Genomic DNA, 26,574 nt, shown 5'->3' on the forward strand with positions numbered 1-26,574 from the left:
ATACGTGACGCTCGGCTTGTGGTGGTCAAAGCGTCAAAAAAAAGAAATTTGAAAAAACAGAAAGAAAATACGACCCGGTTGCTCAAAATAATCCACAGCCCTTGTTGGGAGCAGTTTCATGTTGGAACTGTTTTCTGTCAACCACAGCTCCTCCATGAAACTGCTGTTTCTCCAAATCTCCAACACCAGGTAGAGGAGGAGGAGGAAAAACGTGCATTTTTGATGGTGAACTGGCCCTTTAGTTAAGTAAAAGCAGCGACACCACACTGTGAAATACAAGAAAAAGTCCTGAATTGACAAGTAAAGTAAATATTAACAGCAAAATGTTCTTAAAAAGTAAAAGTGCTCCAATGTGACTATTATATTCTACTGTATGTCATTGTATTATGAACCGTAACACATCAATAAGTGGAATGCGTCGGCAGCGTCTTATTATTTTGGTTGTTTTATGTGGAGCAAATTTCAACTCCTTTACAGTATCTACTGAAATTGCATCGAACTTTATAACCTCATCATCATAATCTCATTGTATATCAAATCTTAATTTGCGAAGTGATCAGCAACTATAGCTGTCATATAGCTGTAAATGTAGAGGAACAAACAGTACAATAATTCCCTCTGAACTTTAGTGCCGTATAAAGTTGCATAAAGTGGAAATACTCAAGTACTTTAGTTAATGTACTTCAAATAAAATCCTTCTGAATAAAGAGCTTTATACGTAGGTTTCGACCAACTGATCCTGTTGATTTAACATTTTGTACGTACAAAACATTTAACGTGGTTTCCCTCTTATATGTGATTTGGTTTACCTTTTAATTCATTCACTGTTTCATCTTGTACTTTCTTTTGTAAGATACTCTCTGTATGTTGCTGGCGTGCAAAAAAGATCCTTCCCATCCACAACAGGACAAACCTAGTTAGTGAAATGTCAACCTACCTTTTGTTTCGTATCGATATAATACATTTTGTTGGTCATAAAACATATTAGGAGCATCCCTGTCATACAATACCACCAGGGGCTCCCCTGAACAATTGTTGCTGGAGGTGGTAAAGTGCAAAGCGAGCATATCATGTGATTAATAAATCGATTCTGGTGTGTCTAATAGATGGCGGTAACGTTGGCCTCGCTCATCAAATATGTTGCCCTTTCTGTGCTCCGTCTGTTTTCCCTGAAGGTGAATTTAGTTTAATTACAGGATCATGATTTCCTCTCATATTTACAGGGAAACCTGAGCAACTGTCCCTGTTTCCTTGTTTGCTACCCATCCTAGTTATTTAGTTGTAGTGGTCTGGAAATTTAGGCGGTTACCTGGAAATGTTCGACCATTCATCTGTTCTTCCATCGCCTTCTTGTTGTGCACAAGGGTTCTCGCTGGGGGCTGTGGTGTTTGTGTGCTGGTCGTGGTCATAGAGGCCAGGTTCTGTGCCCCTTCAGGGAGGAACTTGACAAGACCTCCTTGAGGAAATCCAACTGGGTAGGCAATAAAAGGGTTAGGTTATGCACTTATGGCAGGAGAATCTTCCTGTGCAAAGGCTTGTCTCATGGTGGGGAACACATTGGAGCACTCAGAAGAAACTACACAGGCAGAAGGGGAGAGGCCAGACCAAAGCCAATACTCAAACCCTGGACTCTCTAACTATTGAGCACCACCCTGCAATTGTGTTTTGTAATGTGACATTTCTACAATACACACATGAGTCTGGTTTTCAAGTGTTACCTGGCTGTGGGGTCATATAGTAGTGCTGCGCCATATTCATCGCCTCCCCGTAGCATTGAGGGGCGCAAGACCACAGCGGTGGTGGTGGCATGCTGGTCATACACACGGGCGGCAGGTTCTGTGTCCTCTCATGCTGGAAGTTGACGGAAGGTCCTGGAAAGAACCCAACTGGGAGGGTAAAATGTAAAAAAGAGTAAGTAATCATAACTCAGGCAATTTAATTTCACAATCTGTGATTACAGATTAAAGCGTCTACTCTTTTCACACAGTGTGTGATACTTGTCTTAATGTGGCAGTTTTTTTAGTGTGTAAGATTTAAACAACTTTGTCAACAAAAAAAAAACAATGTCACACAAAAGGAAGGAGTTAACAACATAATGCATCATGACAAAGGACTTTGGAAAAAAACGACATCACCGTTGCAAACTGCAAAAAACAACAACAATCAGTCGAGATGGGTCAATTGTGCTTGCGAAGACATTAATCACTGTCTGTTCACCCCTTTTATTTATATATGTGTATATATATATATATATATATATATATATATATATATATATATATATATATATATATATATATATATATATACACAGTTGAAACCAGAAGTTTACATACACTGCAAAAAGACACTTAACAAATTTTTTTCTCACTGTCTGAAGTTAAATCAGACTAAACCTCTTCTGTTTCAGGTCCGTTAGGATTACCAAAATTATTTATTTTTGCTAAATGCCACAATAATGAGAGAGAGAATATTTTAGAGAATTTTTTATTTCTTTCTTCGAGGTCAAAAGTTTACATACATTTCCTTAGTATTTAGTAGCATTGCCTTTGAACTGCATGACTTGGGTCAAACGTTGTGGGTATCCTTCCACAAGCTTCTTACAGTACTCTGCTGGAATTCTGGCCCATTCCTCCTGACAGAACTGGTGTAACTGAGTCAGGTTTGTTGGCCGCCTGGCTCGCACACGCCTTTTCAGATCTGCCCACAAATTTTCGATGGGATTCAGGTCAGGGCTTTGTGATGGCCACTCCAAGACATTGACTTTGTTGTCCTCAAGCCACTTTTTAACTATTTTGGCAGTATGCTTAGGGTCATTGTCCATTTGGAAGACCCATTTGTGCCCAAGTTTTAGCTTCCTGGCTGATGTCCTGAGATGTTGCCTTAATATTTCCAGGTAATGTTCTTTCTTCATGATGCCATCTATTTTATGAAGAGCTCCAGTTCCTGCTGCAGCAAAACAGCCCCACGACATGATGCTGCCACCTCCATGCTTCACAGCTGGGATGGTGTTTTCAGGTCTACAAGCTTCCCCCTTTTTCCTCCAAATGTAACGGTGGTCATTATGGCCAAACAGCTCCACTTTAGTTTCATCAGACCACAGGACATGTCTCCAGAAGTTAAGGTCTTTGTCTTGGTGTCTTTTTGCAAACTGTAATCTGGCTTTTTTATGTTTCTTTAGGAGTAATGGCTTCCTTCTTGCTGAGTAGCCTTTCAGCCCAGGTCGGTGCAGGACTCGTTTTACTGTGGATAATGACACTTTCTTACCAGCTTCAGCCATCATCTTCACAAGATCTTTAGCTTTTGTTCTGGGGTTGATTTGCACATGTCGGACCAAAACACGTTCATCTCTGGGACACAGAGCCCGTCTCCTTCCTGAGCGGTGTGATGGCTGGACATTCCCATGATGTTTATACTTGCGTATAATTGTTTGCACAGATGAACATGGCACCATCAAGCATCTGGAAATTGCACCCAAGGATGAACCAGACTTGTGGAGCTCCACGATTCTCTCCCTGATTTCTTGGCTGATTTCTTTTGACTTTCCCATGATTTCAAACAAGGAAGCAGAGTGTTTGAGGTGTGGCCTTAAAATACATCCCCAGGTGTGCCTTCAATTAACTCACATGTTGTCAGTTAACCTATCAGGAGCTTCAAAAGCCATGACATCATCATCTGGGCTTGCCCACGTTGTTTAAAGACATAGTACTTTTGGTGTATGTAAACTTTTGACCTCAAAGAAATTAATATAAAATTCTCTAAGAAATTATCTTTCTCATTATTGTGACATTTAACAAAAGTTAAATAATTTTGGTAATCCTAACGGACCTGAAACAGGAGAGGTTTAGTCTGATTTAACTTCAGGCAGTGAGAAAAAAAGTGTTATGTGTCTTTTTGCACAGTGTATGTAAACTTCTGGTTTCAACTGTATATATATATATATATATATATATATATATATAGAGTGGTATTGTCTTTTACACAACTTGGGACTAGTGATGCTGTCATGATTTTGAGACTGTTGCAGGGCAGACACAAATAATGAACTTGAAAATGAAGGCTGGTAACACGTCTGAACAGACCGAGGTATTTCCCTCAGGAGTTGCTGAAGACCAAAACAGAGCTAAAAGCACTATGAATATCGGATTGACGTTTGTCGGGTGGACGCAAACACAACTCTGACCTGATGATAATGTTGCTCTGTGTCTGCGGGATGTGAACGATGACAACAGTTCGATGACACGTTAGCCAAAACAACTTTACAATCCAGGAGTCGGGTGGTGGCTGTGTATCTGTACGCTCGTTTGAAGTTATTTTATTGTAATTATAAATAGTAGTAGCAGTAGTACTGTTAAAAGGGTGGAAGTTGTCGCAGCATAGTAACGGTGTCACAACAGTGCGTAGAGGAAGTAATAGGACAAACTATGGTGGGAAATGGGTTTTCAGACATGCTCACTCTGGCTGTGGCCGATCTCCTGGTAAACGGGTGCTCCAGACTGATACTTCGCTCCGGTTTTCACTTGGTTCATTCTGACTGGGGCTGCTGGTCACTCTGATCTCACCTTGGAGATCAGAGAGGGTTACAGTCAGGGTTTTTATGTGTAGACAAACAGCGGGGGATGTAAGGCAATGTTAGGTACAGCGAGACAATTAAATGAGAGTTGCTCCCCGAGCTGCCACTTTCTGCTTTGCCACCTCCAAGAAGTTTATGCTTTTATTACTTTGCTGGTAATATAATGGCTTGATCGTTTTAAAATAAAACCAATCAGTGAGGCATGATGCTTTCTCTGCCTTGAATCATTGAGTACAGGAAGAATGGGGGAGGCTAGCTTGCAATCAGCCACCAGTGCTGCCTAACATTAAAGCAATTTCTCAGTGCAATGTCCAAATATTCACTTTTGGAGAGACAGCGAGATCCTCCTCGTGGCACTGGCACCTCAGTGGCACTTCAGCGGCAAGCGTCAGGACTGTGGCACCTCAGTGACTAGTCAGTGGCACTTCAGCGGCAAGCCTCAGTCAGGCGTCAGTCAGGTGCCACAACTGTGGCAAGCCAGCGGCACTCGTTCGGCACCCGTCAGACGGGTTGAGCCACATTTCCTGAGAACACCCATTGTCGTCACGATAGGTCAGTTGCCATGAATCAGTTTTCTCATCATAGTAGATTCTAATTAACTGGAGAAAAAACTTGTTTTCTAACACGTAGATCGCTTGCCACAGTTGTGGCACCTGACTGACGCCTGACTGACGCGAGCCACAAGGAGGATCCTTGCCATTTTTGGTTGGCATGTTAACAGAGACAGTGTCACTTTCGGTTTGAGACAAGTGGGCCTTGGATGTCTCCCTCTGTTGGTTAACGTTAGGTCAATTGGCTAAAGAAGGTTTTCTCTCTGGTTAATTTGTAGGTTGAGTCAAAGTTTGACAAAACTTACAGCTACCAACAATTTGCCAACCGATCTACATATTGCAGTTAAATAATAAATATTAAAGCACATCAACGGATGATTTCGGTCAAGCTATCTAAAACGGATATTTTAGCTAACCTAGCGTCTAAATTAGCCGATATTTCCTCACATTTACCAATGTTAACTAGCTAAGCTAACTTACCTAGCGCTAAATAACATGCTAATTTACTTATTTTTACCGGCATACTCACATTAAAGTATCCTGTGCCTGTTGTATGTAACATGGTGAGCTTGAACTGAATAAACGATGCTTAAGTTAATAATACACTGTCAGTTTGTTTGTTATTGCTATTTCAAATCCAGCTAACCCCAAAGACTGTTAGGCAGCAATGTTTCGACTATTCTGATTGGTTGATTTTCTTCTATTCCTGTTGCTAAGTAAGTAATGATACAATCATATGCATCCTGATACGTTAAGCTCCTTTATGGTTTCAACATGTAGTTTGCCACACAGACCATTATTTGCGAACGACTTTAATTTCTTTGTTGACATTTCTCTCGCATAACTGTCATGTTTGTGTCAATTTATGGTGGGGGATTTATGTAAGACTAAAAATATCACAGGGAATAGAAAACTTAAATAGCTACTTAGTGAATACCCGTGGTGAGATAGTAACGAAGTGTAATTATAATTTACGATGAGGAAAACGTGTTTAACCTCTCTCATCATTCAGAACAGAGAAACAATACAGTACATTAGATTAACGTTATAACCTACAAAATTTCCTCAAAGGTTTCCGTAGTTTTAGGCGGTACCATCAGCATTCCATGCATATAGGGGTGTTCTTACGGCTTGGATCCGTGTGCACTCCGCGTTTTCCCAACAGTATGCATGGATGTACATAATACATTCTTTAAAATCGGAAATTTTAAAAAGACAATTTACCATGTTAAAGAGCAGCAAAGCGTGACGACCAATTTACACTTGTTCATAACACACCCCCATGTAATACAATGGTATAGTCCCAGAGGTAGGAAAGACCTGTAAGTGAGACAAATCAAGCCTGTGACAGCGGAGAAACTTGAGTTTTATAACAAATAAATACCGAACAGAGGTACGTACTATTCAAAAGCCCACGATTGACCTCAACAACCTGTTTTGTTTAACAACAGCACCATGTTTTGCCGAGCTGTCAGTACAAATGTGGGGAAATTGCAAAGAAGATGACCATTTGCTAGCGATAGCTGAGCTATCGTTAGCTTCCTGCTAGCTGACTAACAGCCTCAAAACTGCTGGGACTTGAGCAGGAAGAAGTAGCATGCTAGCTAGAAGCTAGCTAGCCTTTTAGCTAGCCATCCTATTTTGGGATTGGCATTCCGCTAGCTAGTAACCTTAACTTGGCTGCCTTTATCATGACTGTAAGAAGGTTGTGTATTTAGAACATTGACACTTCGTTTTGAAACGCGAATATCGGCATATGTGAATTGGATAGCAGAAAACTGTGCATGAGGATGTTGCTGTGTTTTCACTGACGTGAAATCAACTGGTATGAATGACGAGAAACAACACAGGGCCTAGTTTCTCCTACTTGCAGGTGATCTGTGATTCTTCTGACACAGACGTAGAAGTCTATATATTTTTTATATGTGGCAGTCTCCTGGTAAGTTTCACAGCTAACGTTACAGTAATTGATATCTAATGGTATGTGTTCACTGTTGATGAACGTTAGCATTACCTCCATGAACTTGAGTGCAATGTTTATCTCATCTGTTGCTACTGTAGTAATGTGAGCAGCTGTTTTATCAGAGACTTATTTCTGATGATGTGTATGTTCACTTTGCTCTTTATCCTGACATCTATTCAATATAGTTACTCCTGATTAATGCTTTTTTTTTGTTTTGTTATTTAAACAAATAAACATATTTTTTCTTAATATTGTTATTACTATATACAGTGCCAAGAGCTTCATACAAATACCATGAAAATGTTTTTCATAATTATGTTTATTGTGCATTGTGTCACCTTGCTAAGGATACATCTGTATTATTATTATTTTATGCTACTGCTTAAGCCTGGTTCACTAATAATATTAACATAATTATTTAGGAACTGAATTAAAGAGTCCCTAATTTTGTTTAATTCCTTTACTCACTTCTGTATTCCTCTTTTTCTGTTTTTCTATCAGACTGAAAGAGAAACTGTACAATGTCCTTAAAGCCGCGGGTGGTGGACTTTGACGAGACATGGAACAAGCTACTGACGACAATCAAGGCTGTTGTGATGCTCGACTATGTGGAGAGAGCCACGTGGAACGATCGGTTCTCGTATCCTATGCCAACTTGCTCCATATTGAAATTGAAACTGCAACACAAGATTCTTTTGCTGATTGTTAGAACAGGGTTTATGGACAGAAGGTCATGCAGCTGCTTAATGCAGTGAAGCAGGTGCCAGCTTGTATAGAGTTTTATGTATTTGACTTTAAACACCAAATATGGCTAATTAAAATCAGATCAGTTTTTCAAAGAGGTGTCATTGATATGTTCAGTGTCAGTGTGAAATTATTCGTTAGTTCAGGCAGAGAGCAAGCATTAAACTATTCATTTATTTGCAGAGAATCACAGCATAAGCCGTATCTAGTATTCCATACTACATCTCTATTAACTGTATATTAACATCTAAACATAATGGAACCGCATTTGTTCTCATTTTTATCCTAAATTCCGACACCAGCGACATTTATGCCTTGTGCGTTGCATACCCAGAGCCTTTGGGTGAGAGATTATACACAGAGACCAAGGTGTTTCTCGAGAATCATGTTCGGCAGTTGTACAAGGTAAGCACTCGCGAAAGCTCTCCAAGGACTGGCCAAAAAAAAAGCCCTTTTAGAGTGCATTTTTATTTCTGCATTATTTCTTCTTTCCATAACGCATGTCACGTTTGTGTGTGTGTGTGTGTGTGTGTGTGTGTGTGTGTGTTTATTTTCAGAAAGTCCTGGATTCGGAGGAGAAGGTTTTATTGATGTACCACAGATACTGGGATGAGTACAGCAAAGGAGCTGACTACATGGACTGCTTGTACAGGTAACATTGCCTGAGCCTTGCTTGAATTCACAATGGCTTTTGAATGGTCGGCCACTTCGTTGTGTTGTTCATTTAAGTAGAAATGAAGGACGTGTCAGTTGTGAAACTGCTGTTGTCTTTGTGGTGTGTTGGAGTACAACTTTTAGCAGAAGCCGTGAGCCAAAGTTGGTGTCTGTCTTTGTCCTCCTCGGCTCTTTTAAGTTGGCTCCGTGTGTCACGGTCCTTCGACGCAGGGCGGTCTCATTCTATCGCAAGCTTACATAGAGTTTTTGTCCACTTATAAAATTACCTTGAAAGCGCAGTGCTGTTTCCTGATCCATTTAAACTCAATACTCCTTTGGAGAGCTTTCAGATCTATTTTTAAGTTACCAGACTGTCATACATATGCCTTTTGTAATTTATTATGTCAGAGAGAGAGAGAGAGAGAGAGAGCGAGAGAGAGAGAGAGAGAGAGAGAGGCTCTTGGCTTTAGTGGTGACATAGTTGCGTTCAGTTCTTAATATAGAAGAGGCTTGCCTATTATCTTCATCCGATGTCTCTGAATATACATGTTTATGTTCGCATCCTGTCAAACACAAATCACCCTGTTGTGGAGGTTGGACTGAAGCGCCAGCTGGATCAAGTGTTACCCAACGCAAGTGGTTATATTAGCAGTCCTCGGACACTTGCCGCTGGTGTTTTATGCTCGTCGGAGATCGATGGCTTGAGGGAAGTCAGGTTGAATGTGATGCTATACTGCTGATGGAGGCATAGGGTGCAGCGAGATGTTATGATACTCTCCTTCGGGGAGCAGAAGTTATAGACCCGGTTCGTTCTCTTTCAGTGTAGTCGGTGTAACACATGTAGTATGGGTCATATATTCACGCCCTGTAGAGTAGCCACCGAACCCGAGTCAAACCTCCAGCACACTAGTGCATCACAGACCCAGTGAAAAGGACAGAATGAGCCACTGAAAGGGACTGTCACATCCAGACTGTTAAGCCGAGCTCAAGTGTGCAGCGATGACCAAACAGTCACAGAAACCCCCCTTTAAACAGAACCCATGATGCCATGCTCCTGGTCAAATGCGCCCTCACACCTTGAGGCAGTGGAAGACCCTTACTGCTGTGAGCCAGGGAGATTGCGTCGACAATCCAGTGAGAAAGCCGCTATTTAGACAGGGCTTTGCATTTGTCCGGATTAGCAAAACAGACAAACAACTGGGCTCACAAAGCGCACACTCTGAGTGTTGTCTATTTGAGCGAGAAGCACACACACACACACACACACACACACACACACACACACAGGACACAGGGGAAAAAGCTCATGAGCTCAAAAGCCACAGAGATAAAGGCTGCAGGGAATAGTTCAAGGCCGATTTGCCGCATTCGGGCACAATGTAACATCGGAGCCATTTGAAGCGAACTGGGTACAAGAGGGATGCACAGATAACAACGGAATCAATGGGTTCAATTGGAGCCTTAAACTCCAGCACCAAAGCCCCTGAGGGAGCTCTGGGTTTACCGGTGGACTCCCTTTAAAAAGCGGTTGGAAACGGTGCATATTTCCAGCCCTAGAAAGAAAAACGGCTGACTCGTTGTTAGTGATTCCTTTTGCATATTTACTGAAAAGCCCAGAGCTTGAATGTGCGACCGCTGCTGCTGCTGCCTGCTCTCCTGGAGACGGGCCAAAATGCGAACACCGCTCTCCGGGAGGCGAGCTAACGCCGCCTCGACACATATTGGTGGAGGTGCAGGGGGCGAGTGACATCAGAGGTGGTGAAGTAAACGTGTGTGTGTGTGTGTGGTCAATGAGCCACACAATAGTGCGATTTATGCCGGATAACAAGTTTTCTTTCACAAAATATTCTAACTTCATTCACGAAATCTAGAAAACAAAGATATGTGGGGAATGTTTTGGATGTGCAGAAAGTACATCCAAAACACATATGAGCTATAAAAGTCCAGAAGTTTTGAAATGAATTAAAATGAATGAATGCGTCATTGACGTGAATAGATGCCACATGCACATGTAATTGGGTTAAAGACAAAAAAAGAGGAGGGAATATATTTTTACATTTGGGATTGTTACCTGGCTCCTGAATTTTGTGTTTTCCTTTACATGGAATAAATACATTTCCACTATAAATTGAAGAAATGAAGTGTCTTTACGCTTAATAAAATGTTCTGGGCCCCACCAATGTTAATCTCTTGGGAACTACACGTCATTCAAGGTGGACTAAATCAGCCGAAATAGATGAAAGCCATCACAATATGTGTGTCGGTCTGTGTGGTAGATTTCCTGCTAAGTCACTCCTCGCTTCCTTTTCGAGAAATGTTGAGACACAATTTCTGTGGATGCATTTCAACATCGGAGTGAGTGTCGTATAAACGAGTGACGTCAGTGTAAAACGCATCGTTCTCACGCTGATGCTCCGTGTGTCTTTAGTGCAATATAGAAACACGGCCCTCCTGTCAAAGCTGCATTAAACGTATTCTAGTAGCTGCCTTTGCTAGTAACTGTGTTCACCAGCCAACAGGATTACTCTGTGTGTCTGCTGTTGGCTGCTGGGCAGATAGTGCACCGTGTGGATTATCAGAGCTCCTTTTCCAGCCACAAGCTGCAGCCTACAGAGGGTTCAAGACATTGAAGTCATTTGATCCACGGTTAACATATCTGACATATGATTCATGCAATGATTAAAACGGGATTCTTCTGTTAATATAATCTGAATAATCTGATTTGAATACAGATATGAATAACCTGCGTTTGACCAGTCAATGAAACCAATGTTGGATCTAAAAACATGTGTTCCATCGGCACAGTTCCACAGTTTTCCTGTGACTATTGGGTAATCGTCGTGTGTCACTGGAACCAGGAAGTTGGCTGAAAGGAATACTACCCCCAAAGTAGTTGCCATTTGTAAACAAACAGCGGAAAACAACTTCTTGATATACCATGTCTTATGCTTGTGCTTAATATATTCTAAAATCAGGTATTTTCTCTATGATATTCATAAGTGAAATGGTTCCAAAAAGGCCTTTATGTGTGCCTCTGACTCACTCATTGTCCAGCGGTCCTGGATGACACCTCCTCAAACTCCTCTGGATGCAGTTGATATCCTAACACCTTGACCTCCTACCCCACTCTGCTCAGGTACCTCAACACTCAGTTCATCAAGAAGAACAAGCTAACAGAAGCAGACCTACAGTACGGCTACGGGGGAGTGGACATGAACGAGCCGCTCATGGAGATTGGAGAGGTATTGGGTTTTTTTTCCCATAAAAAAAAAAAAAGAAGAAAAGTCTTACATATGGACGCTTATGCTCCTATTAGGGTTGTTTAAAATAAGTAGGGCTGGAAACACATCAAATTGATAATAACAAGCACATTCTAACTCAGATTTTGCAGAAAATCTGATTATTTTTGCCCTAACATTCTTAATAATAGATGAGAAGATATTCAGTATTTGTCAAGTTAACACAAAAGTATACAACACCATGTGGTTATTTCTTATAGACGATTTCTTATATGTTTTTTATTAATCACACACATGGTGAGAGGAGATTTTGTCCGTATCGCACAGCCCGACATAACAGAAAGGAGAGCACATGCACAGATGGATTGAGTTGTACTTAGGCCAAGATTCCACCATCCGCTGCCCAACTTCACTGACCTCCTCACAGATTACGCCGTTGTCACATGCTGCCTTTTCGTTCGTCTTTGCAGCTGGCGCTCGATATGTGGAGGAAGCTAATGATCGAGCCCCTTCAGGCGGTCCTGATCCGGATGTTGCTGAATGAAATCAAAAAGTATGTTTTTCACACAAGTTGAGCCACAACTGGTGACCAAGATGAATCTATCTGGCTCTCTGCAGTGGTAGAGAGAAGAGGGACAGCGTCTTTAGTCCTGGTGTTCTCATTGTACTCTAATTTGTTTGTAATTAGCACATTTCCAGTCTTTCACAATGTTCATGTCTGGATTCCTCGTGTCTTTACAGTGATCGTTGTGGCGAGAACCCTAACCAGAAGGTAATCCACGGGGTCATCAACTCCTTTGTTCATGTTGAACAGTACAAGAAGAAGTTTCCACTAAAGGTGAGACAACAAATAGTCCCCCAGAGGATTACAGTTGTTTGCATTGTGTTTTTATATCGAGCCTTTTATGCAGCCAAAATTCAAAGAAAACAAAAAGTTTTTGTTGGCTGCTTAATGTCTAATTACTATCTGTGTGTTGTACTGTAGCCGTTCATATGGACCTGTGTGTGTTCGTTTATGCTAAATCCTACGCGGGCCACGCCCTCTTCCTGTGTTGCAGTTTTATCAGGAAATCTTCGAAGGGCCATTTCTGACAAAAACGGGAGAGTATTACAAGCAGGAAGCCTCCAATCTCCTGCAAGAGTCCAACTGCTCACAGTATATGGAGAAGGTAGGAGGGATGGGTGGATGCACATCAACGCTGTGTGAGCTGCTGTAACACTGACCGTACCCTCGTTATGAGTCATCTGTGCTACATTCACCCAGGGCTAGTGTGTGTGTGTGTGTGTGTGTGTGTGTGTGTGTGTGTGTGTGTGTGTGTGTGTGTGTGTGTGTGTGTGTGTGTGTGTGTGTGTGTGTGTGTGTGTGTGTGTGTGTATGAACCTGCAGGTCATGTCAGTCCAGTGACATAATAGTTTTAATCTAAGTATTAGCTCTAAGCTCTACCATTAACTCGCTAAGGCTGAGATCACAGACCCCTGGGCGACTTTAGCTGCCATGACCTCTCTCTCTCTCTCTCTCTCTCTCTCTCTCTGTCTCTCTGTGTGTCTCTCTCTCTCTCTCTCTCTCTCTCTCTCTCTCTCTCTCTCTCTCTCTCTCGTTCGTTCATTCTGGCAATAATCAGCTTTCTCTAATAGATTTATCCCCCCAGCGTGCAAACAGGATCATTATTAAAGTGTTTTCCAGGCATTAGGGCAGTATGTGATATGACTGCGAAAGAGCAGCAACAGAAGCTGTCGTACATTCGCTGGACGGGGTCAGTCTCAGTCGCTTATCTGACCCAGTTTTAACTGTGAGGAGGCAGCTTTTTCTCTTGTTGCCTTAATGACTTTGTCATTGCTGTGTGTGTGTGTGTGTGTGTGTGTGTGTGTGTGTGTGTGTGTGTGTGTGTGTGTGTGTGTGTGTGTGTGTGTTGTGATAAATCTGAAACTATTCATATCAAAGTGAGAACATTTTCTAAAAATACATTATATTGCTTGACGGTTCGACCCCGCACATTACTTCTACACAGACACCACTGGAATCTAACTCTACAAATAGTATCGTACTAATAATAGTGGAGCCTAATCTTTATCTGCGACTGTGCTGAAATATCGTGTTAGATGGATGGACATGGAAAAAGTGTCCCTCTCTCTTCCTCCAGGTGTTGGGGCGGTTGAAAGACGAAGAGATGAGATGTCGGAAGTACCTGCACCCCAGCTCCTATGCCAAAGTCATCCATGAATGCCAGCAGAGGATGGTGGCGGATCATCTGCAGTTCCTGCACGGGGAGTGCCAGAGCATTATTCGGCAGGAGAAGAGAGAGGGTCAGTGCCCCGCAGCCCCCCCCCCCCCCCCCCCCCCCCTGTGTCCTGATGCACGCATCTGTTTTTGTGCCAAGCAAATGGTTCTATGTACACATTGAGTTTTGGCATTTTGGGATCAAACTGTGTTGTTTTTGTCCAGACATGGCCAACATGTACACCCTGTTGCGGTCCGTGTCCAACGGGCTACCCCACATGATCCAGGAGCTGCAGGTCCACATCCACAACGAGGGCATCCGAGGCACCAGTAACCTCTCTCAGGAAAACGTTAGTACTACCTGTGGTGTGTGTGTGTGTGTGTGTGTGTGTGTGTGTGTGTGTGTGTGTGTGTGTGTGTGTGTTTGCACTTGGACATACAGTATCGTGGATTTTAAAGCTGCTGCAAGTTGTCCCGCCGGAGCTTGAAGGCGGCTTGATTTGACCGCTTAATTTCTCTTAAAATGATCATTTTGTCTGTTAATTTTAGCTTCAAATAATTTGAATGCAACCTTCGTCTCGCTCTTCTGGCTTCCCCTAGATGCCAACCCTGTTTGTGGAGTCGGTGCTGGAGGTTCACAGTAAATTTGTTCAGCTCATAAACACAGTTCTAAACGGAGATCAGCACTTCATGAGTGCACTCGATAAGGTAATTGAACAACATACTCATAACGGTTACTAGATTGAAAAAGTGAGGTTTTGTTTTCCTTGTGTGCTTTCTGTAACTGCGAAACTACAGTTCTGTATGTGTTAAAGTACTATCTATGTACACGTGGTAATGTTTTTTTCACTGTTGGACTGAATGTGTTTATTTGATGTCTCTCTCTCCCTCAGGCTTTGACGTCCGTGGTGAACTTCAGGGAGCCCAAGTCCATCTGTAAAGCCCCTGAACTTGTAAGTACACACACACACACACACACACACACACAGTGTTACACACAGTGCCCTGACCAGGTCATGTCCCCCCTGGTGTGTCTGTGCAGCTGGCGAAATACTGTGACAATCTGCTGAAAAAGTCTGCAAAGGGAATGACGGAGAACGAGGTGGAGGACAAGCTGACGAGCTTCATCACGGTGTTCAAGTACATAGACGACAAGGACATCTTTCAAAAGGTGACTAGAGTTCCTCTAATGCTGCAGTATTATTAAAACCTTGACTAGGAGGGTGGTTTAGTCCATTAGTTGTATCCTTATTGTCCCCAAATACTCCAAAGAGACGTTCTCGCTTTTCTTTCCCACAGTTTTATGCCAGAATGCTAGCGAAGCGGTTAATACACGGTTTATCATTGTCAATGGACTCAGAAGAAGCCATGATCAACAAACTAAAGGTAAATGCGAAGCTGAGCCTTATTGACTAAGACATGTGACTTGTTCTCTTCTTTATGACCCCTCTGTTCAAACATTCTTCTCCTGATTTATTTATTTATTTATTTATTTTTATACAGCAAGCTTGCGGCTACGAGTTCACGAGCAAACTGCACAGAATGTACACAGACATGAGCGTGAGCGCCGACCTCAACAACAAGTTCAACAATTTCATCAAGACGCAGGAGACGGTGGTGGACCTGGGCATCAGCTTCCAGATCTACGTATTACAGGTGAGGAGAACTCCGATGGCTGTATCCACCCTGGCCCCAATCGGGCGTCTTCAGCTCCACCAACCACAGCTTCTGTTCCCGCGTCGTTTTCAGTACAAATGTGTAATGTTGTGGTTGATGCCATGTGGTTGCAGGCTGGAGCCTGGCCCCTCACGCACGTCCCCTCCTCCACATTCGCCATCCCTCAAGAGCTAGAGAAGAGTGTGCAGATGGTGAGTTTCATCTTGTGGTGCACAGGTGTCTGCTGAGTTAAAGGAGCACAATGCTAAATAACATCCTTTTGTTTTACAGTTTGAGTTGTTCTATAACCAGCACTTCAGCGGGAGGAAGTTGACCTGGCTACACTATCTCTGCACAGGTAACAGACACACACACACACACACACACACACACACACACACACACACACACACACACACACATGCACGATTTAAAGCAACAGTATCACACCCAGACTGGTCCAATAAAATGGAAAAAGTGAAATGTAATCAATAGTGATTATGTTCACAAAAGCGGGCTGAATAGTAACATAGCTGGTCTGGTTTGCTCGTCTCTTCACAGGTGAGGTGAAGATGAACTACCTGTCCAAGCCCTACGTCGCCATGGTGACCACCTACCAGATGGCTGTGCTGCTGGCCTTCAACAACAGCCTGACGGTGACCTACAAGGAGCTGCAGGACGGCACCCAGATGAACGAGAAGGAGCTGCAGAAGACCATCAGGTCCCTGCTGGACGTCAAGATGCTCAACCACGACTCGCAAAAGGTCGGCGCTCTCATGTGCAACAAGTGCAATTTGAGTTGAATCGTCTGTGGTGATGGTTGTGTCGATTGGGAAGTTTCTGTTTATTTGCACCAGATTGCCTTGTTCAAGTGGAAAGCATTGATGTTAATTTGAATCCTCTGCTCACAGGAGGAGATCGAAACCGAGTCCACGTTTTCGTTAAATATGAGTTTCACCAGTAAAAGGACAAAGTTCAAGATCACAACGTCGATGCAGAAAGACACACCACAGGTTAGACAAACGCTTATCTGAACACCGCCTCGAGCTTCTCCGTTGCCCTATTGTTAAGCAGCTATGTTGAGACCCATAATCCACCTCGTCACGTATCTGTCTGATCATTAGGAGATGGAGCAGACGAGGAGCGCCGTGGACGAGGACCGCAAAATGTATTTACAAGCTGCTATAGTGAGAATCATGAAGGCCCGCAAGGTGCTCCGACACAACGCCCTCATCCAGGAGGTGGGTGGAAGTCCTATTCAAAGCCTTTGTTGAGATCTCTGGATTAGGTTAAGGAGACACGGGGAAATAGCTTGCAAACTCTACTGAAGCAGCCGTCAGAGGGATTTGCTGGGAATTAAATAATAGATAAAGAATATTGAAAATATGGCCGATATATCGGTAGATGGCAGCATTCTTGCATCCCCGTTTGTAACATCAGATTAACTGTTTACCCGCTGTTTTTTTTTCTTTTTTTATGTGCAGGTCATCAATCAGTCCAAAGCCAGGTTCAACCCAAGTATCAGCATGATCAAGAAGTGCATCGAGGTGCTCATCGACAAGCAGTACATCGAGCGAAGCCAGACCTCGGCAGACGAGTACAGCTACGTGGCGTAGGGGGAGCCCCCTCCACACAAACACTCAGCCTGTGTGACTGACCGGCAGACGCAGGTTTAAAATCAATAACAAAACAGACTCATTCATCCATTTCGGTTTTGGACTGTCGCTGTCCGCTGTGATTCCACGCGGTGACCCAAAGGCAGGACTGGTGCCTCCATCTTTTGAAGAAAAAAAAAAAACCCAAGGGAAAAAAAAGGTCATCGTGTCAACGTCACGACAGCCCGCTAACGGCACCTCCCACGAGACCCTCCTCCCGGCCCCACCCACCGTCTGATTTTTAAGCTGTTTACAACATCACCAGTGCCACGCACCCCGTGCGTCAAAAACGACAAAAAGAAAATGCCTATCGCTGTTCCAGAGGGAAGAGCCGATAAACATACGAGTCGACCGGAAAAATAAAGTAAAAAAAAAAAAAAAAAAAACCTGGGGAAAGAGTGAGTTGTGACACCAATGACATCATTGGTGGCTACACATTAAACAAAAAAAAAACATGCTTTCTTTTCTCACGTTTGCAGTTGTTGTGTGTTTATTTTTCTTTCTTTGTTAAATGTACTGAATTTAGGAAAAAATATTGTAATAAAACTGGTATACTGACTATTGTATCTACTTTCAAATGTAAAGAAAAAAAAATGACGAATGAGGTGACAAACATGATCCTGCTGCTTGTCAAATAAATAAATAAAAACACTGAAAGGTTTTATGTAAACATTTGTCGAGTGTATCCATATGTCAGTCCTCTGGTGTTTGTCAGGGAGCGTGTACTCCAATACAGTAATTGTATCACAGCCCAACAGGTACTTTTCTGATTCAACAAGTCAATGCTTTGAATAAGCTGATCTGCTGTCTAAATAGGTCAAATTTAGACAACCAATGTGACGGTATTATTAGTGACAGCTGGGTGCAATAACGCCAGTATACCGACCAGGTCCTTTACTGTGAAGCAGCTGCAGGGATTTATCATTTGATTAAAACAAATGCAAAGAAGGAAATTCACACACAGCGAGAAAACACTGAGGCTCTGATCTGTTTGGGTGAGAACTGAGAACAGGAACAAAGGAGCACAGTGAAGCTACCAACAACAACAACAATGACTGTTATTATGCAGTTTGCTGTGAGACTCGAGTCATTTCATCATGACATCAGCAGCGCAGCAGTTGGCTCAGGGGTCTCCAGCAACCAAATGAGAACAATTTAAATCACAAATCAGTTTCTAGGAGACTACAGAACAGAACAGAGTCCACTGGATTTGGCCCCAGACAAGAGAACTTTTTCTCAGCAGGCATTTTGACATTATTAATAACTTTATCAATGGCTCAGTTCTATTCAGTTACAGCCAGCATTACAGTAGCATGCACTACTGCCTGTAACTGAAGCAGTGAAAAATTCGAATTCCGACATTGTGTGAATATGAAAACCGTAATAAATGAATACCATCGTATGAAAAGCTTTCCCAGCATTCATCTCTTCAAGGAATTTAACATTGACTCAAATCACTCAGTTCTCAATCTGAAATACCTAAAAGTTAATAGTAAAGTAAAAGTGAGTTACTTAGATGTAACGAATTCGAAGTTGCTTTAGGTGCGCGGCTTACTACAGCCAAAAAAACAACAACCAAATTACGTCACGAGCACATGCGCGTTCGGTGCTCAGCGTTCATGACTGCTGCAACCTGCACGCGCGGGGCGAGCCCCATGGAGCCAGCTGTTGTGCCGCTGACAGCTGTCCATGGTGCTGACGCAGGCTAAAACGAGTGAGACAATGTCATTCACCAGGAGGGGAGATGAAGCGGTATTTAGTGGTGTTCAGGTGTCCACGAGACGCATGTCCGAAGAAAGGAGGCATTGAGAATGTCTCGTGCGTCGCATATTAGCCATGTTTTATATCATTGTAGGCTAATTTATGGATCCAAACGGTGGCATACATGCAAGCTAGGAAAACGATTTGTCCCACTGCATCCTCTTCTTTAAACGTTATATATTCCTTACTTGTCATTCCACATATCGTGTGGACCTCGTGGCGCAACGGTAGCGCGTCTGACTCCAGATCAGAAGGTTGCGTGTTCAAATCACGTCGGGGTCATATCTTTTCTGATAAATATTAAGAGCAGGTTTGTTTACAAACATGAGTATAACTACTGACGATATCACAGATCAAAAGCTCTAACATGTCATGGTTTGCATGTAACAGTCAATGTACACAACAGTCTGACTGATGAATCTCCATAAGGTGTTAAGGGCAAATTAAACTAATGCAAATGCAGTAGACATTTTAATTGGACTATCCTCCATTTATATTCACTTTTTTTGGAATTCCCGTAATAGAGACGCTGTCCATACACACAATAGCACAATGTGAGCTTTTACAAAGGAATGAATGTGTCTAACAAGGCTAGACCTAAACTGTCACTTCAATAGCTGCAGACAGACATCAATATTGACACATGTATAAATACAGTTGACGCCGACGTGATTTGAACACGCAACCTTCTGATCTGGAGTCAGACGCGCTACCGTTGCGCCACAGAGTCACACAGAAATGCACTGGAGGTCTCGTGCAAAAGTCACAGCTGTGAGAGGAACACAGCACAACGCACACAGTTCTCTGACGCCTTCAGCCATCATGGCCGTGTTCATTCCTCCGTCTTCACTGCACGTTGCTGCCATGGTCACAGTTTATTCTGATGGATGTGTCCCTATCAGGTGGAGGGGTTAGGACCTGACAATATGCTGCTGAAGGGAAATCTTCAGTGATCAAACAGGAGCAGGCCCTGTGCTGTAGTACAGTCCAGTCCTGTCTGTATACCCCCCCTGAGGTGAGTTGTTTTTCCTCCCTGGTTCTTTTTCGGAGATCGTGGAGATGAACTCAATGGAGAGTAGACTCAACTTTACTGATATTCAAGTTAGGGGAGAATCGGAAGCCGACAAATGATCAGTGTATTGGTAGAAAACACAATCATTGGCACCAACCTTAGATACTTGACTTCCCCTGTCCTTATGTATTTATTTGTGTTGCTATAAAGCCATGTTGGTGACCAAAGTCAGTTTACTGGCATCATTTCAGAGGATTTCTGGGTGTTAAAATCTGTCACGGTGTGATATGTAACCCCCCCCCCCCCTCCCCCGTCAATAAGTGCCTCTAAAGCCAATACTGCCAGAGAAAGGAACCAGCCATCACTTCAGTCTTCACACCATCATTCTTTAGTTCCTATTGCTCTCTATTCTTTTTTTTTTAAAATAGAAGCACACAGCAGTGTATGTGTACTCTGATGTGAGTCATAGATGTCACATGGGACTATTTATACGAGGATCAATAGACAGATTTAAAATGTCATATGCACAACAGGACGATATTGCTGGGCTACATAGGGATCAAACGTTGCAAGACAGAACATGTATGCAAAAGAAAACAACATCTTGGCAGCATTGGCAAATCCATGAAATCAGAGTGCTAACACCATTCTCTGTGTTCACTGTGTACACTGGCCACAAACACAGCAATTACAGGCTCTGAACTTAATCCACACAAAGAGAGATTCCTGGAGAAGAAAAGGTGTAATGCATTTAAGAGCCAACAGATGGAGCCTTTCAGCTTTCACAAATAAAGGGTTGGAGGACACATGGGTCAGTGAATTTTATTATTAACTGACACAAACATGACACTTGTTTGACACTTGTCTTTTTCATTGTTCATGGTCTGCTGCATTAGTCAAAGGGACGGTTGGATTGTAGTGTTATATTTTGAGTTGAGCTGTTAGAGATTCATTACAAAGTCAAGGTGCTGCAGTTTCCCTAATTCAAGTCATTAGGGAAACTTGAATTAACCCCAATATTGGGAGGCGGCCTCAGATTGCATCAGATTGTGATGGTGGCAGAGATGCCATTTAAGTCCAGTTTGACATTGTTATGTGTGAGTTAAACCACACACCGATAGTGTTGCAGTTCTGCAGGGTGCACTGTAACGAATTGCTGTAAATTTATGGTGGATTTAAAACAGTATCTTACAGTATTTCATAATAACAGGTAACATACATTTAAATGTTCATCCCCCCCGCATGTAAGTTAACAGTTAATGCCGTCAATTAACCATAACAGCAGACTACTGTAATTTAGCAGCATAATACAGTATTTTCTGTGAAGTGGTGGATATACGTTTCTTTAAAAGTTCAGTGAGTCACGATCCATCTACATCGTACTGTCTGTTGCAGGTTAATGTCTGCAATGACGATAGCATATTTATATATATATTATTTATATATTATTCAAACTGCTTATTGCCTACAAGTCATTTTTGAGTGACCGACTGCTCCTGAACGTGACTTTGGACACAACTGCCTCAGTTCATCCTTCTGAGCACAGCCCAGATCAACCGAGGAGCCGAGGTAACGTTACGCTTACCATCCGAAATTCAAAGCCTCCAGTATTGTTTTGTCTTCATGATTATTGAACTGTCAACATCTCAGATAATGTTTCACTTGGTCTGTTTCATTACATCAGGTTGCTGATATTGGCAGGGTAGCTCTGTAACGTTAAGTCCTCTTTCAAGGTGGACATCCTCATATATCGTTGTAGTATTACATATATATATATATATATATATATATATATATATATATATATATATATATATATATATATATATATATATATATATATATATGTATACTGACTAAACAACTTTAAAACATCAGCCTTAATCGTGCCAGTGGGTGGATGTTGCGTGAAGTGTCCCGATGATGTCATACTCTTTTCTCCTCTCTCCTTTGCTCGGTATTGGATGCGGTGGTGACTCCACTTCACTTAGCTTGAATACAAAGCCGGGCTCATTTGGCATTGTGATTGCGAACCCCGACAATTCGCACACTCAAGCTGCATTCCAAATTGCTCACTTTCTTCTTCTTACTTTGAGCGCACACTGCGGCTGCCCGTACAAAGTGTGCTCTGTTGCGTGCAGCGTGCATTCAGTTGGGACATACTTCCTTATCGTTTGCAGCAAAACATGCTGGCTTGCATGCAAAATATGACGGTATTTTTGTCCTGCTATCTAATCTAATGGGACATACTAAATACTATTGAGTGAATAGTATGGTAGTATGGGTATTGAAACACACAGCATATGTTCTGATCCGGCATCAGAAATGCTACAGAACCATTGTAACACAAAATCAAAACACCTTTAAGGCCCTCAATAAATGATGATTAAAGTGAACAGTCAGCTATAGTGACCAGGCTAGACTGACGACTTGATAACTCTGTTACTGGCCTTCAATGTCCTGTTCCACCACACTTCAAATGTGTGTTCACTGCACCCGGTGCTCTGTCATGAACATGCCCTCAACACGTCAGTTCCTGCGCTGCCATGCGAGACGTGACGGCGAGGCATCGGTAAGTAAATAGCCCACTAAGCATAGATCAGTAAAAGGTTGAATAGAGGGACACATAAAGGTGGTATTAGAAGGCGGAGGTATAGAGGAAGGACCTAGTAGATTACACACACCTATGAATGGGTGGATCAGTGCGGTGCTGGATTCTCAGGGGGTGAGGTAAGTCTGTGATGACAGTGAATGACCCCTCCACTCTCGGGACCTTGTCGGAGCATGTCTGGCCATGGAAGTAACGCCCCGCTGTCAGTACAGCGCTGGCGCTCTTTTCTCCGCACAGGACAAGTCTGTAAATGTGGATAGGACGGGTCCGGACCCCCCCCCTCTAGGTACCGCACACATTCTCAGGTTTAGATCCGATCGTCCATAAATAGTTTACTAGCATGCGGTCTTGTTTGTCCATCTCAGGTCCTCTCAGGTCGTGGGTCCCAGTGAAGCTGCATCGTCTTAATTTGCACCACTGCCTCCTCCTCCTCCTCCTCCTCCTCCTCCTCCTCCTCCTCCTCCTCCTCCTCTCTCTCTCTGAATCTCTCTCTCTCTCTGCATTCCCGATGAGCAGTGGAGATAGTGCAATCATCTTCCTGAAGCGGCTTGGGGTAAATAGCTGATTTGTGAGTGATGTGCTCATTGGTGTCCCCTGTAACGAGCTCTCAGCTGGATTTGGTGCATTGAGCAACATATTTAAACTGGCGTCTGACTATTTCACCTGCGTTAATCTGAAAAAGAGCAATGCAGTTGCCAGACAAAATGTGAAATAAATAAAAACTCTGTGGGGCTTGGGTGTTGCTTTTCAGTAAACACACACATTTGGCTCATGAATGTGAAGAGAAGTGAGACGTCGATGTGACACGAGGAATGCAAAAGGTGAAGAAAACCTTGATTTGCTGTTTGAAGGAGTGTTTTGGCCACCAGGGGAGAGTGTTATTTATACACAAGGGAAAAGCAGCTTTCACAGGGGAGTATAGTTCATATTGTACGACCAGATGGAGGCCTAACTGAAATATTTTCCAAGTCTAGAATAAGTCGATATATTGGTACATGACATTGGTTTAAAGGAATAGTCTAATCTTTCAGGTTACACTTGGATGCTCAAGGGCAACACCACAAACTGAGCTGAGAGCGTTAGGGAACAAATATTTGAGCAGTGATAGTAGTTTAGGAAAAAAAAAAGAAAGGGGGCTGTCCGTCTTGCGCTGGTGTTCATGTTCACTCGCTTGAACTACATTAGATCATAAAGAGCCAAGAGCTTGCGGGGAGTGAGAGAAGCTCCACAGAAAAGGTTGCAGCTTTTATCAGTAAATTGGGTCATACCGTAGATCCAGCCTTAGGCCCATCTCTCCTTTTTTTGCACTGCGTTTCAATAATTCATAGTCATATGCATAACATTAATGTATGCTTTGCTATCGGTGCTCTTCTCGGCACCTCTGTTCTCCTGGGGGGGGGGGGGACTTACACTCATTCAGTCCGTCTCCATTTGTCCAAGTTGAAATTCAACATCTGTTAATATGTTCCGTAAAGCCTCATACTTTCTGCAATAGACCTGCACCTCTTAACGCCTCGGGGTTTACCGAACCATAACTGCCAAACTCAAGAGATCTGTGTCTGATACGACATATAGTCTGACCCCTGAGGAGTGAAGTGCTTGTACAGCAAGCTAGAATCTGTCTCTACTGGATCGTACGCAGTGGCGAAACAAAGCTGAACCTCTGAAACCACTGGGAGTTTGATTTGAGGTCCATGAAACCTGCCTCCAGGTAAGGCTGGATTACCAGTGGAAAACTGCTTCAGGCCCTTGGGGAGGGGGGGCCCACAAATGGGCCCGTCAGGATGTCTGTGTTGCAATCGCTTCAATTTGCCTAAATATATATATATATATGACCCCAAACTAACTGCCATACAGCTAACCAGAGCAACAGAGGGAATATTCTGGTGGGTTTCTAGGACTCTGGGATAAATGGGTCGGGATAAAGTGTGTGTGGAGGGGTTTTTGTTTGAGTAAGATCTCCACTAAACCACTAGTTTAGCCTACTTTGAAAAAACAAAACACCTCCAAGTGTTATGCAACTTTCCTTTGTCACTAAGCAAAGCGATGTAAAGTGTCTCTGTTTGCCCTCAGCTACAAAACCTGCACCGCAGCCTATCGGTCGGCGTGGGGGAAGCATTCTTGGAGCCTGCTCCGACATGCGGACGCGCTCACGGTGTCAGTCCAGTGGTGCGCTCTCGCTGGAGAGACTTCTGGCTGGGAAGTTTCTGTAAAGTGAGTCAACGCGGCGCGCGCACACACACACACACACACACACACACACACACACACACACACACACACACGCGCGCACAAGGAGGACGCCAAACCAGCCCCGCCGCCTGCCGGATCCAATGCCGGGCTTCCCCCCTTCTTCCAGGAGGGCACGGAGACAACTTCACTTCAAACCTCCTTCGTCGCAACAACCGAGGATTTTAAGTTTGTTTTCACCGTCGCGCGCCGGGGATGGTTCAATTCGTCGCCCTGACGCGGCTTTTTCCTCGTTGGGATTAACGCGGCGGAGGTGAAAATGAAAGTGACGGTGTGTTTCGGGAGGACCCGGGTGGTCGTCCCGTGCGGAGATGGGAATATACAAGTCCACAGCCTCATCGAGCAGGCGGCCATGAGGTACAAGAAGGCGATCGCAAAGGTAAGCCCCGAGCGCGCGGCCCTGCTCCGGTGCGCTTCTTTCGTATAGCGTCTCGCCCAGTGCGGAGCTGCAGCAGCAGCAGCGCCGGAGCCTCAACATGGCGCTTTTTGTCACGGAGAGAAGAGAGAGAGCCAGTGGGCTGCTCCTGTTGAATGGGAGCCGGTTGGGGACCCCCAGGGGCCCCTTTTGGAGGAAGGAGGGTGGGGAGGGGGGAGAGGGGGAACTTTTAATTGTGATATTGAATGTGACGCTCAGGAGTGATTATTTCATTATCCCAAAAAAGTTGTGAAGCAGATGGAGCGCTCTATATAAAGTGTGAACGTGAAAAAGTTCAGAGAAACACTGGAATTGATCTCATTCACTGCTACTGTAGTTAAACTGGCTTCAAAATTCATCCAGAGAGAGTGTGTGTGTGTGTGTGTGTGTGGAGCAATGAGGATGAAGTAGGAACAGATTAACCCGTGATGTGTATGTGTGTGTGTGTGTGTGTGTGTGTGCGTGTGTGCGTGCGTGTGTGCGAGTGTGTGTGTGTGTGTGTGTGTGTGTGCCAGTACTACTGTATACAATGTCACCTTTTGTGCAACCAGACGACAACAACAAAAACGACTATAGGTAATACCTGACTTACAAATATCATTTACTACAGTGTAGATTCACACAATTTAATATATGTGTGTGTGTGTGTGTGTCTGTGTGTGTGTGTGTGTGTGTGTGTGTGTATTCATGTCTGCATGACAACATGGTCAATCCGTTGTTTAAAAAGTGCTGATAGGCCCTGTGCATTGGTGGAGGAACCCAGCTTTGCACTCATTGCTCTTTGCAATTACACGCTGACCGAAAAAAAAGAAGAAAAGAAAAGAGTTTTAAAGTTCATCCAAGTTTCTCATACCGAATGAGGGAGGGCATGAGTGTGTGAAACCCCCCCCTGTGCCAAATTTGAATGAGGCCTGAGTGGGACGCTGATTGCTTTCCCCTTTTGTGGGTTTCTAGTGGCTGCGCTTACAAGCCCATTAAATGAGTAATGAATGAATTCAAGTTTGGTAGCGTTTCCATGGTTAGCGACGGCACTCTCTCCTCTTGGCAGTGTGGCATTACCGTGCAACCTCTTTTCAAGGAATACCCAGATGAACCCACTCTCTTGATTAAGAGAACAATCCAGAGTGAGAGTGCGGCGGTGACGGCATGATTTGTGCTTGATGGAACAAAATCTGTGTTTTTCCTTCAGCGCATTGTCACTTCACGGCTCAGCTCCACGGTGACAGGTGAAATACCGTCCACTTCCTGGAAAATATTCACTGTTGCACCTCG

General features: G+C 43.4%; 3 protein-coding genes and 2 non-coding genes across 6 annotated transcripts in view; 3 read left to right on the forward strand and 2 right to left on the reverse strand.

The window, feature by feature from the left end:
* LOC137871603 (cAMP-responsive element modulator-like) overlaps positions 1–5,767 on the reverse strand; it is a 10,203-nt gene extending 4,436 nt beyond the window's left edge. For both annotated transcript variants that reach the window (XM_068709472.1, XM_068709473.1), the window contains exons 1-4: positions 5,654–5,767; positions 4,457–4,562; positions 1,719–1,886; positions 1,310–1,471 (exon numbers count right to left, since the gene is read on the reverse strand). In XM_068709472.1, the coding sequence (XP_068565573.1) occupies positions 1,310–1,471; positions 1,719–1,886; positions 4,457–4,529 (403 nt within the window). In that variant the 5' untranslated portion in view covers positions 4,530–4,562; positions 5,654–5,767. The remainder of the gene's footprint in view (positions 1–1,309; positions 1,472–1,718; positions 1,887–4,456; positions 4,563–5,653) is intronic.
* A 668-nt stretch (positions 5,768–6,435) lies between these two features.
* Positions 6,436–17,910, forward strand: cul2 (cullin 2). Its single transcript, XM_068709654.1, has 21 exons — positions 6,436–6,517; positions 7,589–7,727; positions 8,134–8,236; positions 8,389–8,483; positions 11,622–11,727; positions 12,195–12,277; positions 12,466–12,562; positions 12,783–12,893; positions 13,866–14,028; positions 14,168–14,292; positions 14,543–14,650; positions 14,836–14,895; positions 14,985–15,113; positions 15,242–15,328; positions 15,446–15,598; positions 15,733–15,810; positions 15,890–15,956; positions 16,160–16,362; positions 16,510–16,611; positions 16,723–16,839; positions 17,083–17,910. Exons 2-21 carry the CDS (start codon positions 7,609–7,611, stop codon positions 17,212–17,214), a joined length of 2,238 nt encoding a protein of 745 aa, XP_068565755.1. The 5' UTR covers positions 6,436–6,517; positions 7,589–7,608; the 3' UTR covers positions 17,215–17,910.
* Positions 17,911–19,224: 1,314 nt separating this feature from the next.
* Positions 19,225–19,296, forward strand: trnaw-cca (transfer RNA tryptophan (anticodon CCA)). Its single transcript has one exon. It is a non-coding gene; the product is annotated as a tRNA-Trp (tRNA).
* Positions 19,297–19,672: 376 nt separating this feature from the next.
* Positions 19,673–19,744, reverse strand: trnaw-cca (transfer RNA tryptophan (anticodon CCA)). Its single transcript has one exon. It is a non-coding gene; the product is annotated as a tRNA-Trp (tRNA).
* A 5,149-nt stretch (positions 19,745–24,893) lies between these two features.
* Positions 24,894–26,574, forward strand: part of pard3aa (par-3 family cell polarity regulator alpha, a) — a 312,866-nt gene continuing 311,185 nt past the window's right edge. Inside the window, 1 exon segment of the mRNA XM_068710318.1 lies at positions 24,894–25,266. Within this exon segment, the coding sequence (XP_068566419.1) occupies positions 25,147–25,266 (120 nt within the window). The 5' untranslated portion in view covers positions 24,894–25,146.

The sequence above is a fragment of the Cebidichthys violaceus genome, unplaced genomic scaffold (genome assembly GCF_023349555.1).
Source record: "Cebidichthys violaceus isolate CVI_PGR_0920_01 unplaced genomic scaffold, fCebVio1.0.p SCAF_15, whole genome shotgun sequence".
NCBI lineage: Eukaryota > Metazoa > Chordata > Actinopteri > Perciformes > Stichaeidae > Cebidichthys > Cebidichthys violaceus.

Excerpts from the sequence above, each read along its gene's own strand:
- cul2 (XM_068709654.1), top strand. The coding sequence starts at position 7,609 with ATGTCCTTAAAGCCGCGGGTGGTGGACTTTGACGAGACATGGAACAAG. Across the intron at positions 12,278-12,465 it reads TTGCTGAATGAAATCAAAAA|TGATCGTTGTGGCGAGAACC; the intron begins GTATGTTTTTCA and ends GTGTCTTTACAG. Across the intron at positions 15,811-15,889 it reads TAGAGAAGAGTGTGCAGATG|TTTGAGTTGTTCTATAACCA; the intron begins GTGAGTTTCATC and ends TTTGTTTTACAG.